The following is a 15820-nucleotide window of genomic DNA, read 5'->3' as shown; positions in this document are numbered from 1 at the left end:
AATCCATCTTATATAAGGTATAAGGAAGGGGTCCAGTTTCAATTTTCTGCATATGGCTAGCCAGTTCTCCCAGCACCATTTATTAAATAGAGAATCCTTTCCCCATTGCTTGTTTTTGTCAGGTTTGTCAAAGATCAGATGGTTGTAGATGTGCAGTCTTATTTCTGAGTTCTCTATTCTGTTCCATTGGTCTGTTTTTGCACCAGTACCATGCTGTTTTGCTTACTGTAGTCCCCAGCTGTGTTCTTTTTACTTAGGATTGTCTTGGCTATATGGGCTCTTTTTTTGTTCCATAAGAATTTTAAAGTAATTTTTTCTAATTCTGTGAAGAATGTCAGTGGTAGGTTAATAGGAATAGTATTGAATCTATAAATTACTTTGGGCAGTATGACCATTTTCATGATATTGATTCTTCCAATCCAGGAGCATGGAATGTTTTTCCATTTGCTTGTGTTCTCTCTAATTTTCTTAAACAGTGGTTTACAGTTCTCCTTGAAGAGGTCCTTCACTTCCTTTGTTTGTTGTATTCCTAGGTATTTTATTCTCTGTGGCAGTTATTAATGGGAGTTCACTCATGATTTGACTCTCTGCTTGCCTGTTGTTGGTGTATAGGAATGCTTGTGTGATTTTTTGCACATTAATTTTGTGTTCTGAGACTTTGCTGAAGTTTCTTAGCTTAAGAAGCTTTTGGGCTGAGACAATGGGGTTTTCTAGATACAGGATCATGTCATCTACAGAGACAGTTTGGCTTCTTCTTCTCTTTCTATTTGAATATCCTTCATTTCTTTCTCTTGCCTGATTGCCCTAACCAAAACTTTCAATACTATGTTGAATAGCAGTGGTGAGAGGGGGCATCCTTGTTTTGTGCCAGTTTTCAAGGGGAATGCTTCCAGCTTTTGTCCATTCAGTATGATGTTGGCTGTAGGTTTATCATAAATGGCTCTTACTATAAATGTTTTTTCATATACCCATATACCTCTTTTTGTTTGTTTTAGGGACTGAGTGTTGCTCTGTTGCCCAGGCTGGAGTGCAGTGGCACAGGCATGCTTGTTGCAGCCCCAAAATGCTAGACTCCCAGACGATCCTCCCAGCTTACTCCTGGGTTGCTAGGATTACTGGCACAGGCCACCACACCCAGCTATTTTTTTATTTTTTTGTAGAGATGTGTTCTTACTGTGTTTCCCAGACTGGTCTCAATCTCCTGGGCACAAACGATCCTCCCACCTTCACCTCCCAAATGCTGGGATTACAGGCGTGAGCCACTGTGCTTGGCTACATCTTAATGACTCTAAAATATGGGTAAGGGATCAAAAAAAGTTTATTGAAATCCTTATCAGTGAGTCTTTACAAATTTCTCTAAAACTTCCAAGCTAAATCCAAGGTAGTACCTTACACATGTCACTTGGCAAAGCAGTGACATATGTACCCTTGCATTTTATTCTAACCATAAACTGTGAAGAACAGAGTGCTGCTTTGGAGTCTTATATTCAGCCCTGTGTAGAAGAGATTCATACGTAGAAAGTAAATGAAGTCCCAAAGGCGACACAGTCAGTGAAAACCTGGAACTAAAATGCAGACCTGTTTCCTGTCTACATTTGTTTCTCGAGATTTAGGGTTTTTTCCAGCAGTTAATGCTCATTGTCAGAAGACGCATTCTTCCTCACTGTGGCATCAGTGAAAAAGGGTTGGACTTTTAAGAAGCTGGTGAAATTAGGGCCATTTGACAGATTTTATTAAACTTTGGTTTGATAACAAGCCTACTTCTGATACACGTGTGACTTATTTTGGTTGACCTCTTACTGTTCAGCAAATGCTTCTTCAATTTGAAGAATATATGCATATAACTGTTAACAGGTGGCCACAACCCAGGTCTGTAAGGATGATTATTTAAGAAAATACTTTTTTTGGCAATAAGAAAAATTTTCTAACTTACTCCTACTTCCTGTTATTCAAATTCTTCAAAAGGATGTTGAAGTAGTTTTTGATTTATTATGTTACATTGTGATGGCACCTGAAAAATCCAAAGCTATTAGCAGTGCATAAAATAATAATTCCTGTTTGCAATCTTAAAAAATGGTGAGGAAAACAAAATTTAGAAAGCTCAGTGGTGATACTTTAAAATTAGGGCTTAGGTTAAATATTTATTATTTTCTTGAACGTGGCAAAAACATCTTAAGAAAACACACAGCTAAGAAATATGGTGGCAACAATTCATTTAAATTAGGTTATTAACTAAGCTACCAAGACCTTTAAAGGCAATTAGTTACTACTCCTGAAAGGGTTCTAATATAAATCTTAAGATGTAGGCATTATTTATGCAGTGGTACAAAAAAATGTCATGCTCTATGTTGGGTTAGTATCTATTCAGTTATATTGTGATTGATTATTCAATGAGTCTATAAGACTAAGCCTCAAAAAGTAGTGTATAGTTAGTGAAATACATAATCAAAGGGATCAAATCAATTGAGCTTCTTTGGGACACTTACAGAAAAAACTGTGCGGTCAAGTGTGTATGCACTGAGAAGCAGGTCTAATTGTATGGAATTTCTGCTTACTGAAGAACTAGGAATGAATCCATCATTAGAAACAGTTATATTATTGATTAATAATTAGCAAAACATTAGTTTTCAGTACTTGAATTTTAAAAAGTGTCATTGGGTGCTCATGCTGCAATCTGAGTCAAATAAGTCAAGACATGTCTCTTTTGTGAGTTCCTTGTGATCATGATTGTTGACCCAAATTCATCTAGGAGTAAGTTTGACTTGAAGGTTCTCAGTGAATTATGCTGAGCCTAAAAATTCTTTCGAAACTATAGCATCTGTTCTGTATTTACAAACTGAAATAACTACGGATGTCAAATGAAAGAAGATTCTATTTCCTTTAGAAAATCTTTTTTTCTTTTTCTTTTTTTTTTTTTTTCAGAAGTTTGCATCAAAATCTTTTTAGAGGCCGGGTGCGGTGCCTTGAGCCTGTAAACCCAGCACTTTGGGAGGCCAAAGCAGGAGGATCACTTGAGGCCAGGAGCTCAAGACCATCCTGGGCAGCATAGCAAGACCCTGTCTCTGCAGAAAAATTTAACATAATTAGCTGGGTACAGTGGTGTCACCTGTAGTCCGAGCTACTGGGGAGGCTGAAGTGGGAGAATCACTTGAGCCCAGGAGTTCAAAGTTGCAGTGAGCTAAGATCACCCCACTGCACTCCAGTGTGGGTGCCAGTGAGACTTCTGTTTTTTTGTTTTTTTAAAAAAACTTAATTTTTTTTTATTTTGAGGTTGTGGGATAGCCAATGTGTAATTGTTGACATTTCTTCCCCCCAGTGCCCTGCCAGACCGTTTTAGATTACTTGAAGACGGTTCTGCAGCACCACAACCAACTCCTGATGCCACAGCCAGCCGACCAACCAACTGAGGTAGGTCTCTAGTAAAAAGATAAATGTTCCATTTGGAATTCCCTTAAAATGAAACCTGTTGATAACTTACCAGGTGTATACCAGAACAGATTGGCTAGCATAATAGTTTTTGACTAAGGTTTATGGGTCTATTACCTGTAAGTATGTAATTTGTGGAGAAAGATCATGCATGTATTTAACTACAGAGATTCAGCTTTGTACTCTGAATAGGGAAAAGACAGAGGTAATGGCAATTTAAATAGCATGGGCAATTTTTCCACCATTCTGTTTGCACAGAGGTGCCTGAAATGAGAGACACCAACTTCTCATTCCCTCAGACAGCCTGGGTTCCACATGCCCCTCACTCTGGGCCCCGCACACACTGGGCAAGATTCTCCAGTATGTAGATAAGCATTCTCCAGATGTCAGGGCTCCTGGACATGGGTTATTTTCTTCATCTGGACCTCAGTGGAAGAAACCACAGTCTCTCCCAATCGGTAGAAGAAATGATGTGTTTTAATAGTAATAAATATGGTACATACTTATAAGATGTTCAAGGCTCAGTTTTGAATATATGACTTTCATACGAGACTTGAGAACCATGGGCCATCCCCATGAGAATCCCATGGAGAAGCTCTCAGGTTTCCCCCAGCCTAAAAATAAGCCTACCTTGGATTCTCCCTCCCTTCCGCCATCATTGCCCTCCTTTCTACTTCCATCTCCTTGCAGGCTCCCAAAGCATGCTGGGTCAGCACCTTCATTCTACACTATGGCACATCTTGCTCCTTGAAGGTTGGGCCCAGGTTTCATCTCAAGGGTCATAGAAGGCACTCGATTCATGCTTGCTGAATGGTGACCTCATGTTATTCTAATGATCAAACATTTGAAAGGCTGGTCTGTGTTCATTATCTTCTCTCTATTAGTTTCCATTTGCTCTTCCACCCTGTAATCTGGCTTCTCGTCCACCACTTCCAGAGTTTTCTGCAAGAGGCCCCTGGAAACTCTCCCAGTTATCTGGTCCAGTGGCCCTTTTTCCACTCTGATCACCCCAGGCCCTCACCTCTCCTCCTCTGCGCTCTCTCTTGCCCATGGCCTTAGTGTCAGTACTTTCTCCTGGTTCCTTGCCCTTCTTCTATGACTCTGTCATGAGTTTTTCCATCCGCTGTTCTCCAGAGTTGTGCTTTGTCTCTTTCTCCCACTCTCTACTGCCTTTTCTCATTGGTTATGTTTCTTTTTATTTATTTTTACTTGAGACAGGGCCTCGCCTTCTTGCCCAGGCTGGAGTGCAGTGGCGTGATCATGGCTCAGGGCATCCTCGCCCTCCCAGGCTCAGGTGATCCTCCCATCTCATTCCCCCAAGTAGCTGAGACTACAGGTGCACACCCCCACACCCAGCTAACTTCTGTAGTTTTTGTTAGGCAGAGCCTCACTTTGTTGCCCAGGCTGGTCTTGAACTCCTGAGCTCAAGTGATTCTCCTGCCTCAGCCTCCAAAAGCGATGAGATTATAGACGTGAGCCTCTGCCCAGTTATGTCTCTTATAACATTCACTACCTGTGGGTTAACAAGTCCCACACGCATATCTAGAGCACCAGTCCCTGTGGGTCCGTTACAGACCACCATGTCAACTGCCTGGCCCACAGTGGATTGCCACACAACGCTTGCTCTCACACCTATTCTGAATACCCATCTGCAACTCCTCCTGTTTTCAGTAAAGGTCCTACCAACCCCTGGTAGAAATTTCTGGCACATCACTGACCCCCTCATTTCCTACATCCAATAATTCTATAGCACGTTGAATTGTCTCCCTTCTCCTGGGCTGACTCTCTCACCTGAACTATTGCAGCAGCTTCCTTCTTCATTCTCCACACTGGAAAGTTTTTTTCTTTTTTCTCCTGAATTACAGATCCAAACTAAATGTTGTATGCTTAAAATCCTTTGCTCCCTAGAATGAAGTCCAGATTTCCTAACTTGACATTACTGTCATACAAACAGCACAGCTGAAAAGCCCACTTCCTCCAGGAAGCTCTCCCTGATTGCCACACCCCACTTTGTGCCTGTGTAGCACACTTTTCATAAGTCTAATTCAGAACTAGTTACCTTGCTTAATAGTAAATGTACACCTATATCTTCCATTTGATGATGACTCTTAAGGAACCCATTAATTACGGGTGATTCATCTTGTTTTTTTTCAGTGACTCAACAATAGTCAGTGTTTAATAAGCTGCGGGTGGCTAATTGAAGAAAATATACAACCAGAATTCTACAAAAATAAAAGGATGGGGAAAATCTACATTTCCTCTGGATAGGACTGTTTAAACTTTTATGACTCATCATCATTATGACTGTACTGTTTTTATTGTCATTTCAGGCATATATTTTCTCATTTTTGTTATTTATCACATTTTACTTCTATTAACAATGCTAAAACAGGTTTATAAATCTCATCTGTAACCCAGAGAGCATTCTGAATTGTGTTTGGGGCTATAAATTACTTTCTCTTTCTTTCCCTTGATGAAAATTACCTCCAATTGGGATTCCTACATTTTATGAGACCAACATCTTATGTAGATCTGCTACATTCAGTGGATTTTTTCAAGGGTTTTGAGAAAGCTCCTTTCCTGGATTGTCAGCTGCCAAATCACCAGTCCCTCCCATCTTGAAATAGACTAATTTTGGGGGCACAGCAAAGTATCGTGCTTGGGGTGAACCCTGAACTCAGGGATGGCATCCCCAGACCCCCCTTTGAGTTGTGAAACCTTGGAAAGGGATTTGACCTCCTTGGTAAAATAGAGCAGTGATCCTGGCTTAACAGGTGTGCTCACTTCTGAGCAGAACAACTTTTAACAATTATATAGTGTTAAATAAACAGTTTAAAAACCAGCTAAACAGTTTTTTCTAAGGCTGATGACTATTTACAGGGACCATCACTAAGAGGATTGTGGCAGTCTCGTTTTTTAAATTAAGGATGGTGGAAGTCTCGTTTTTAGTGGCTCCTCATCTATGTTGGTCTCCTTAAAGTTCTTTAACTTGGCAAATTTGTGCTCAGTTGTTAAGAAAACGTAAGAATTCTTCATTGTAGCCACCGTTATTGGGTGTCTGCTGTGTGCCAGCCAGCCACAGAGGCCTGTGCTCTACTGCATCAGCCATTCAATAAATGTTTACTGCACCTGCATTGTGTCAGATGTCAGGTGCTGTACTCCGCCCTGAGAGTCTGGCATTGAATAAACAGGTAACAGTCTCAGCCTTCATAAGTGTATCTTCTGGTGGGAGAGACGGCAGGACTTCTCACCACAAACCACCAAGCTGGGATTATCATCTCTTTTAACAGAAAGGAGTAAAGTTTAGAAAAGTCACCTGCCTCAGGCTGAACCCGGAGCCCAGCTGTGGAATAGACCTAGTACCTCCACCAGTGAGGAGAAAGGAGGCGAGTGTGCAAAGTGCTTGGGGCAGGTGCCTCGGGCTGTAATCAGTTGCTCGGTAAATGGTGACAGTTATTAAGCTTCCTCGACAAAAGTACTGGTGACAGAGAGAGTAGTTTTGAGAGGGCCAGCCCCTGGATTTTACCCACCCCTGGCCCACCCAGCTGCCTTGGGGGCCGAGGCGTCAACCAGTCAGAGTCCTTAGGAGCCCTTTCCTCCAGTGCTTGCGAAGCAATGGAATTATTTTCCCTGCTGCTGCTTTCCTCCTCCCGGCCATAGCCTCTGTTCCTAATTTTTGTGAAAGATGCCACCTAGGGATCATCTTGCCTCCTCAGTCTCCTGTACGTAGCCTGGCCGATTGAATTGGTTGCCTGGCCTTTTCGATCGACAGCTTTCGCTCCCACCTCTGTCCTGCACAAACCTGATTCAGACCTCCATTTCTCACCTCCTGCCATGAAACAGCACCTGGGGCTGGAGGACTCTTGGGGAGCTCTGGGCTGTTGCCCATCTTTTGATTGTCTCTTGTATACAGGGTCCTCCACTGTACCCAGCCAAGGCTTGGCTCATGCTCCCAAATAGTCGCATTTTGCACTCATGATAATTTAGTTTCTTTCAGTTTTACAGATGGGGAAACTTTGGTCCAACAACTTGACGTAACTTGCTCAAGTTAGTATAGTAAGACATAGAACCAAGATTCAATTCAAACCCAGCCTGACTGTAAATTCAGAACACAAACTAGGTGCCTCAGCTGTCCTCCTTAGGAAAGGAAACTACATCACGCTGTTGCTAGTTGAGGAAAGTATGAATGCTGCCGTGATGAGTCTCCACGTGCAGAACTTAGTGCCAGTTTCCTATCGCATCGGGCTGCCTCCCTCTTGTTGGCTCCTATGCCATTTCCCCTTCTCAGTGTTTAACTAAACAGAGCACTTTTTGAAATAAAACCCCAGCAGATCCAAATGGTGCCACATTTATAACCTGTAGTAAATTTGCCGAGTTGTAAAATGAATGAGTTTTCCCTTTTTTGTTTTGTACACCTTAATTACTAGGGAGGGAGTACATTAAAACTAAGATCATGGGTTAATTAATTTGTCCTGGACTGTAGAATTTTATGTACAACCAGAACTAAAGTAATGGTTGTGTAGGTGCAATTGATTAAACATGGCTTATAAATGTTACAGAAATTCCCGTAATTAATCCCACTGCAGCTATTTAGCCTGGGAATTTTATAGCAGACATAAATTATGAAGGTGAAAAGGAAGAAAAATTTTGAGTTGACATAGTGGCATTTGCAGAAGCTATAATTTGAGGAAACCTGTTTTGCATGATTATTAGTGATTTTTTTTTCAGTTTCCACAATTCTCCCTTTTTAAAATTTGCTTTTTAATGTCGTTTCCATTGTAATGTAGTGACTACCAGATGTTGGATGCGTTAAACACAAGTAATGCCTTATTAAAATAGACCACCAGCAGCATTTCTAAAAGTACTTAAAAGTAACCAAAGAAAGAAGAGACCTGTTTGATCATACTCTTCAAAGTCATTTTTGCATATTTTAATGGATTGAAAAGGAAAGTTACAGGTTATGTTTAAATAGTGTTCCCTGTCATTGGATCTTGACACATTTTAACCTACCTGTTAAAATGTAAGTTATAAATAGCTCCCCTTTCAAAGGTGTTCATTATACCTCATTGGCTCTTGTTATAGAAAATGCAAATGTAATTTGAAAAGTGCCCCTTCTGAGTCTGAGCAATTACTTGCGCACTTCAATACCTGGTTCATTGTCAGCATAGCCACTTGGTTAAAAAGCATGTTTGCCTTTGAAATGGAGATCACTTCGGCTTCTGGCTGGCTGGCTCCTTGGGTAATGAGAAAATATTTCGCTTTTCCAGGGAAGCAAGCAGCTGTTGAACAACTATCCTGTCTACATAACGAGCAAACAGTGGGACGAGGCTGTAAATTCTTCAAAGAAAGATGGGAGACGGCTCCTTCGATACCTCATCAGATTTGTTTTCACAACCGATGAGCTTAAGTACTCATGCGGCCTTGGGAAAAGGAAAAGGTCAGTGCAGTCAGGAGAGACAGGTCCCGAAAGACGCCCTCTGGATCCAGTTAAAGTAACATGCCTCCGAGGTACTGCATCTTCCGCTCAGTGTCACCATCTGTGATCTCATTTCACCGCATTGGCTGTGGCTCTCCCTGTACAAGTGTTCAGCCTTACTGTATTTTGATTTCTTTCTGCTGAGAACGTCTAGGCTTCATGTGGCCCATCTACTCAGTATTGAGAAGCTCTTTTAAAAATCTCCGTTTGCCTTAGCATTGTTGTTCTCACTTAGTGGTACATAAGCATCGCATAGCACCTCATGTTTCACACTTCCAATTCAGATTTTCTTTGCTGCCAGAGAAGGCCACCTCCAGCAAAACTGGAGCATAGGGGAACACACAGAGGAAGGGAAGGCGTGGAAATTTTTTTAATTGGTAAAATGTTACCTCATTTCCAGTACTAGTTTGTGTCCCCTTCTAGTACCTTCTCAAGAATACTTGGCCAAACCCCTTACATTTGTTTAGGATTAATTCTCCTTAATGCTAAAATATACCTTGCCCAGTAAAACGTTCTTCTTTTGGTTAAAAAAAAGTTTCTTTTAAATGTACTGCATAGATAATACGACTTAAGCAATATTAATAGCGATTACTTTGCAGTTAATCTGCACTATTGTAGGCCGGGCAGAGGGGTGGGGAGGAGGAATCAGGAGGTATCCAGTTGATTCAGCAAGTGCAAATAAACACAGACCTAGACAAATAGAAGTGTTATAATGCCAAGAAAACATTCACACCTGAAAAATCCATATCAGAAAGCTCAATATTAACCTGTACAGTTCAATGGCAGTTTTATTGGCTGGAAAGACTTAATATTGACTTACTCTGAATAGGGATAAAAATTTTTCCTGGTGAAGAAATCACAGTTTAAAAAAAAAAGCCACATTATCTCTGCTAAGGCCCTGGTTATTGGAAAGAATGCTTATGCACTCCCTCCTGAGATGCCCACGGCAATTCTGGGCATCATGTGCCTAGGGTGCATATGTAGTACTTGTTAGCAGCTGAGATTCCCTAGGCCTTCGCCCAGAGATTCTGATTCAGAAGGGATGGGGCAGGCATGTGTGGTTCCTAGATTGAGACAACCTTATAGGCTTATGCACATGGCCCACAATTCAGGAAACCGCCTGAGAGGAAAATGCCTATATTTATTAGACACAAGTGCTCCAGAGCACCTGCTATTAGCTGGTCTAAATATTCCACTTACTCAGAGTGACTAGGTGGTAGAAATCTGCAGGGTCTGTCCTACTAAACTAACCATCGTTTTTCTGTATTTCTTGACATCATAAGAGATGATGGAATTAACTCACCAAGAGGCAGTGTTGAGCTTGGGGGTTGACTGAGTGCACTGGCTGTGTGTACTCAAGGGAGTTGCATTTAGGCTTATTTATAGGAGTCAAATAAGGGGTCTCATTGCTGTATTGTTTTTCCAGAAATTCTTATTCAACATTTTACATTTCTATAGCAAGTCAGTAGAACTGAGGGATTAAAATACATCCCAGAAAACTAGTGCTGCTGCTCTGGAAACACTGAAGGAGCCGCTGTCACACTGATGCCTGATGCAGCCCAGCCTGCCTAACCAGAGACTGCCATCTCCAGCTCATTTTTCACTTAGGGCCACAATGCGTGGACCTCCATCCAGCCCTTGGGTGGCGAATACATAGGCAAGATATGGTGATTGTCTGTGTTGGAGGCAGCTAAAGCATTTCACTCTTTCAGGCATTTTAATTGCTTTTTGGTGAAATTAAATATTTAGAGGAGACAGCATATAAAAAATACTTGCCAGCCCATGTATAGAAATTACATTTTGAGAAATAAGCATAGCTAATCATGCAGCATTCTAAGAACATGGGTACCTTTTCTGAACTAACACTCAGGCACCTCCTCAGTCACTAAGACTCTGTTATTTTATTGTACTTCATCTTCAAATTAGTAGCTAGATAAAGAATACCATGCTAATGATATTTGCTGTGCTTCTGGAGATAGTAACATTCTCAAAATGTGAGCAGGTAACAACTTAGGTTTTGAAATCTCCTTGACTTTTACCAGACAGGGTGCATTCCGTGCCTTACAAATTAAATTTACCTTTCATTTCAACAGCAAATGTTCCTTGGAGGGATTACCCTCTCACTTATGCGATTTTTTTTTTTAACTTTTGCACATGAGGAGAAAATTTTTGTATGGAATAAATTGGGTCTAATGAGTGACATCATCATGGCATTGCATTGGATTTCCCATAAAGCTTTTCTGATAGAGCTTCTGTTAAAGTTTAAGCAGTCTGCCCTGTCATCTTCTGCAAAAACCAGCTGTTGTTTTTTTCTCTCTCTCTCTTTTTTTGATGTTGTGTATATTCCTGCAGAATTCATTAGGATGCATTGTACCTCCAACCCCGATTGGTGGATGCCCTCGGAGGAGCAGATAAACAAAGTGTTCAGCGATGCTGTAGGTCACGCCCGACAGGGGCGGGCGGTGGGGACTTTCCTGCACAACGGTGGCTCGTTTTATGAAGGGATCGATCACCAGGCTTCGCAGGATGAAGTCTTCAATAAAAGTTCCCAGGATGGATCTGGGGATTAGTGGACAGAATCTTCCTGTTGTAGCAGCCGGTCCTCTCAAGAGTTCCAATTGTGAATGTCCTGTTCCTGTCACCTGAGAGTCCAAAGCATGTCATTCTGTCATACTCTACACATTCTCAGCTGCCACAGTACCCCAATAGAAATCCATTTTAGGGTTGTTTGGGAAGTTGTGGTGCCTACAACATACTTTCGGAATACTATATTATAAAAATAAAAAAATACATTTGATTTTAAATGATTACTAGCTAGATGGTGAGGGTGAAAAAATAGGTGAGCTCCTGGCCGGGCGCGGTGGCTCAAGCCTGTAATCCCAGCACTTTGGGAGGCTGAGGCGGGTAGATCACGAGGTCAAGAGATCGAGACCATCCTGGTCAAAATGGTGAAACCCCGTCTCTACTAAAAATACAAAAAATTAGCTGGGCATGGTGGCGCGTGCCTGTAATCCCAGCTACTCAGGAGGCTGAGGCAGGAGAATTGCCTGAACCCAGGAGGCGGAGGTTGCGGTGAGCCGAGATCGCGCCATTGCACTCCAGCCTGGGTAACAAGAGCAAAACTCCGTCTCAAAAAAAAAAAAAAAAATAGGTGAGCTCCTAGTTACCTTTCTCAAACCTTCAAACTCTGCTACCTGGGCAGAGACAGTCCACCAGGAAGGCTGGGGTAGTGTTTCTGCCCGTGGGAGAAGATGGAGACAGGGAGTTATGTTAAAGGACAAGGAACAAACATTCTCTTAATTCAAATAAGTTGTCTTTATGTTTTCCAAAGACTTGACTTCATATTTCTCGGCAAAGACATAGGATAGATGACATCATATACTATTTCAACATTAATAGTGTCTATTACTAAAAGGAAGCCAGAGAACAGAGGCAGCATCTACAGACTGATTAATTACAGGTCAGCTATTTTTCTGTTATTTAAAAAAATCCACTGTGTTGATCAAGAAGGCATTATTTGATCTCCGGAGTTTGCAAACAGTAGTCATTTTTCATTGTTAGTCAAGAAACATCCAAAGATCCAAAACCATTTTCAAATGCTCAGTTTTTAGGTTAATAAATTCATAGTTTCCACAGCCTTAAATCAGGCTTTGTTGACACAGTGCCAAAGTGATGGGTAGAACAATGAGAATTTCAATCAATTCGTTGTTTGGTGCACTGAAGACCAAACAAGTGGTGTGACTAATGGTATTCCCTGAATTGACTACGTGCTCTGGCATTGTATACACACAGCTTCAAGGCCATTCTGACAACTATGCAATGGGCTTGTCAGTAATTAGTCTGAAACTTGAGGGTCTTTCTCTGCTGATTTGATCTTTAGCATTTGTATGAATCTTGTTTCCAATTGTCATTGAAGAAAATGTTTCAGCCCCACTGTGCCTCCTTTCCCCCAGTGTGCCCCTTAGCTTTGGCTAAGTTAGCACTGTGCCTCTCCCACTCACTGTTCCCTGGTTAATTTGTTGAACTCCATATGTGAAATTAGTGGTACCTCTGGAACCTTTCCTTATTGGCAAATGCTATAGAGGTGCTAGAATCATCATTTCTGAGGGCTTCCTGTTTGGAGTCAGAGAGGCTTTCTTTACGAAACTAGTCCAGGTTACTGCATTCTTTGTAGAGCAAAGGACTAAATGGACACCGTTTATTGAAGGCTAATAGTCATCTACAGACATGACCAAGGGTTTTGAAAATTGGATGGAGATTGAAGTTTATGAGAACCCATTGATAAAGGGTTTTTTGGCTATTTTTGTCAACATAAACTCATAAATTATCCTTTAGATTTAATATTTAATTTGCATTCACTATATACGAAGTCCTAGAAACAGGTCTTTCTGTAGCTTTTGTTTATTAGCTTTTTTTGTATTACTACCTTTCATCCATTGAAAAGTTTAATGTTTATAGAGATGGTCATCTGTCAGATCTGCTCAATGATATAGGGGGAACTAATATTTCAGTCCTATTTTGAGAAAATTAAAATTTGTCAAATCTATTCAATGGTAGAGGGAAAACTAATATTACAAATCTATTTTGGGCAAATTAGCTAAAATTTAGAAGTGGAAGAAATGATATGGGCAAACGCCATGTTCTTATGGCAACCATGAGACCAGTATCTTTGGCTATCCAAGGAAGAAAGATACTTCTTAAAGCATTTTTAGAGGTCCGAGAAGTTGGTGTCTTTCTTATGAGATTCTTTGGCAACAGACATCTTTGCTAGAAGAAAACCCCACCATAGCCTCATCTGTTTTTCCATCTTACCTTTTCTTAATTTTGCTTTGGCCGTAAGTTGTCCATACTGCTGAGTACATTGTTCTGTTTTTCTATAGCAACAATATTTGATCACTCCTTTTAAGAAAAACACACCAGCCCTTGTTTTCCTGCAAGCTTGAGGGTCCTGAACATTTCTTCATATCTAAGCATCATCTTGGAGCCCTGTCATGCTGGTCTTCGCAGAGGCCAATGAGAGCACTTTCTGCACTCCCGCTCCATGGCCGTACATGATGACACACCTGCACCACTGCTGCAAGGGCAGGGGACAGCAGCCTGTGGTTTGGCTGTCACCGTCACCTCCTGAGGAGGCTGCTGTGCCAGGCTTGCACACCACCTTTGTTCCAAAGTTACACATGGTCTCTTCCTCCCTCATACCCACTCTAGGTGAATTATTTCTCTATCAGCTGTTTCTCCATCAGCAAATTCTGAATGTTGAGACTGATTGTTGAGCATCTCTTTTGCACAAGGCTGACACACTCCATACTCAGAATCACACAACCAGTCCTAACTCCTCTCCCTGGTCTAGGACCTGCGACTTTTGCCCCCTGGTGAGATGGTCCATTATACTTCTACTGTTTGTGTAACTTCTGGGCTCCTTTAGCCAAACCTAGCATCTGACGAAGGCACTAGCAGCCACTAGGCTATGATACAGCATCAGTGTAGACACTGCTGGCTCCTCTCCTTAGGACATATCTACACTGCCACATGAGCTTCACCTTTAAGGCTGGTATGTACCTGAGTTCATGGTGGTTGTCTGCATGGTTTCCTGATATTTAAATCAGGACCTACAAAGGATGTTCATTTATTTTTGGTTAAGGCCCATTGGGCCTCTATGTAACCAGGGTAAAAGCTCACCACTAAGATCGGATGCTGTCATTGCTCTGTGAGCCTTTCAGTTGAAATTCTTGGAGACTTGAAGGTGTTGCTTATCATTTTGATTTGATTTTCTACATCTTTATCTGGCAAATGGACAGATTGCTCTACAAGAAACTTAGTCATGTCAGCTTTTAGAGTCTTCCTTGAGTCATGTTAGCACTGGTGTAAAATAGATGGAGTTAAAACAGCTCAGGATGCAGCTATGGCTCCACTTCATTGGTTAGAGGAGGTGGTCACGGGGCTGGCCTGACAGCAAAGACTAAATGTGGCTTTTTTGTCAATGACTAGGTGTGATCCATAAGCCCAGCTATCAGAAGAGCCATACCTACCAAAAGTGACAGTGTTTTCCAAATTAAAATCTTGTCATAAAGATCATGCTGGCTTTTCACAGTGAGCTGAAGCCCCAAGCTCAGTTCCAGCCTGGCTCAGGATGACCCTGGAATGATCTGAACTGGATAGTGTAGGCCGGGAGCCTGTGGAGGGGACCAGTGTTTTGCAAGCAGATACTTAAGTCACGTTTCTCACTGACTCTTTTGACAGTGCTTCGTTCAGAATCTCATGGTTTAACCTTAGTGTTAAATGCTTTCAAGAAAAATTGTAACCATTTAAATTTTACAAGTACTTTCTTGTTTTACTTGGACATTTTACAACTACCTTCCGTATTTACTTGAAAATACTTCCTCCAGCCCCTGAACCCAGGCATCACTTTTTTGGTTTTCCTCATTCTATCACAGCATTTAGGTGACTGTTACCATTTATGTTTCATTAAGCTTCACTAAGGATAATAATAGAGCGTTTGCTGAAAATTGCTATCATCTCCTTTGGTAGGGGAATTGAGGCATGTAGCTACATCACAGCTGTAGAGTTAGTAGGTGACTGTGTTCTGCATTGTTTCTTACCTTTCATCAGTGACAGACACATTGACATAAGAGATTCCTTCATCAGGATTGTAAGGAGATATAAATGATTACCGTTTATTATTTGATCCAACTACTCCATGTGGCATCAACTAGAGGTGACTGATATTGATAGGACTTTTAAAAGTCCAGTAACCTTGCAATATCGGATATTTTGCCCTAAATTAGACAGTAATCCAGACTTCAAATCTATAAGTTTATGATTCCTACGTTGCCCTGCCACTCTCAGTGGCTTGTTGCCTCCCTTCTGTTACTCTCAGAAAATGGCTGGAGCATTAGGTAAAGATGAAATGTGCACTAT

General features: G+C 41.4%; 1 protein-coding gene across 1 annotated transcript in view; it reads left to right on the top strand.

Moving 5' to 3' along the window:
- BEND4 (BEN domain containing 4) overlaps window positions 1-11796 on the top strand; it is a 28835-nt gene extending 17039 nt beyond the window's left edge. Inside the window, exons 3-5 of the mRNA XM_021675635.2 lie at window positions 3317-3408; window positions 8694-8934; window positions 11255-11796. Of these exons, the coding sequence (XP_021531310.2) occupies window positions 3317-3408; window positions 8694-8934; window positions 11255-11472 (551 nt within the window). The 3' untranslated portion in view covers window positions 11473-11796. The remainder of the gene's footprint in view (window positions 1-3316; window positions 3409-8693; window positions 8935-11254) is intronic.
- The last annotated feature ends 4024 nt before the right edge of the window (window positions 11797-15820 follow it).

This window comes from Aotus nancymaae, unplaced genomic scaffold, assembly GCF_030222135.1.
Source record: "Aotus nancymaae isolate 86718 unplaced genomic scaffold, 86718_ANA_hifiasm-v0.15.2.pri h1tg000006l, whole genome shotgun sequence".
NCBI lineage: Eukaryota > Metazoa > Chordata > Mammalia > Primates > Aotidae > Aotus > Aotus nancymaae.
The sequence above is the reverse complement of the archived record's forward strand: the minus strand, read 5'-3'. Positions and strand labels throughout refer to the sequence as shown.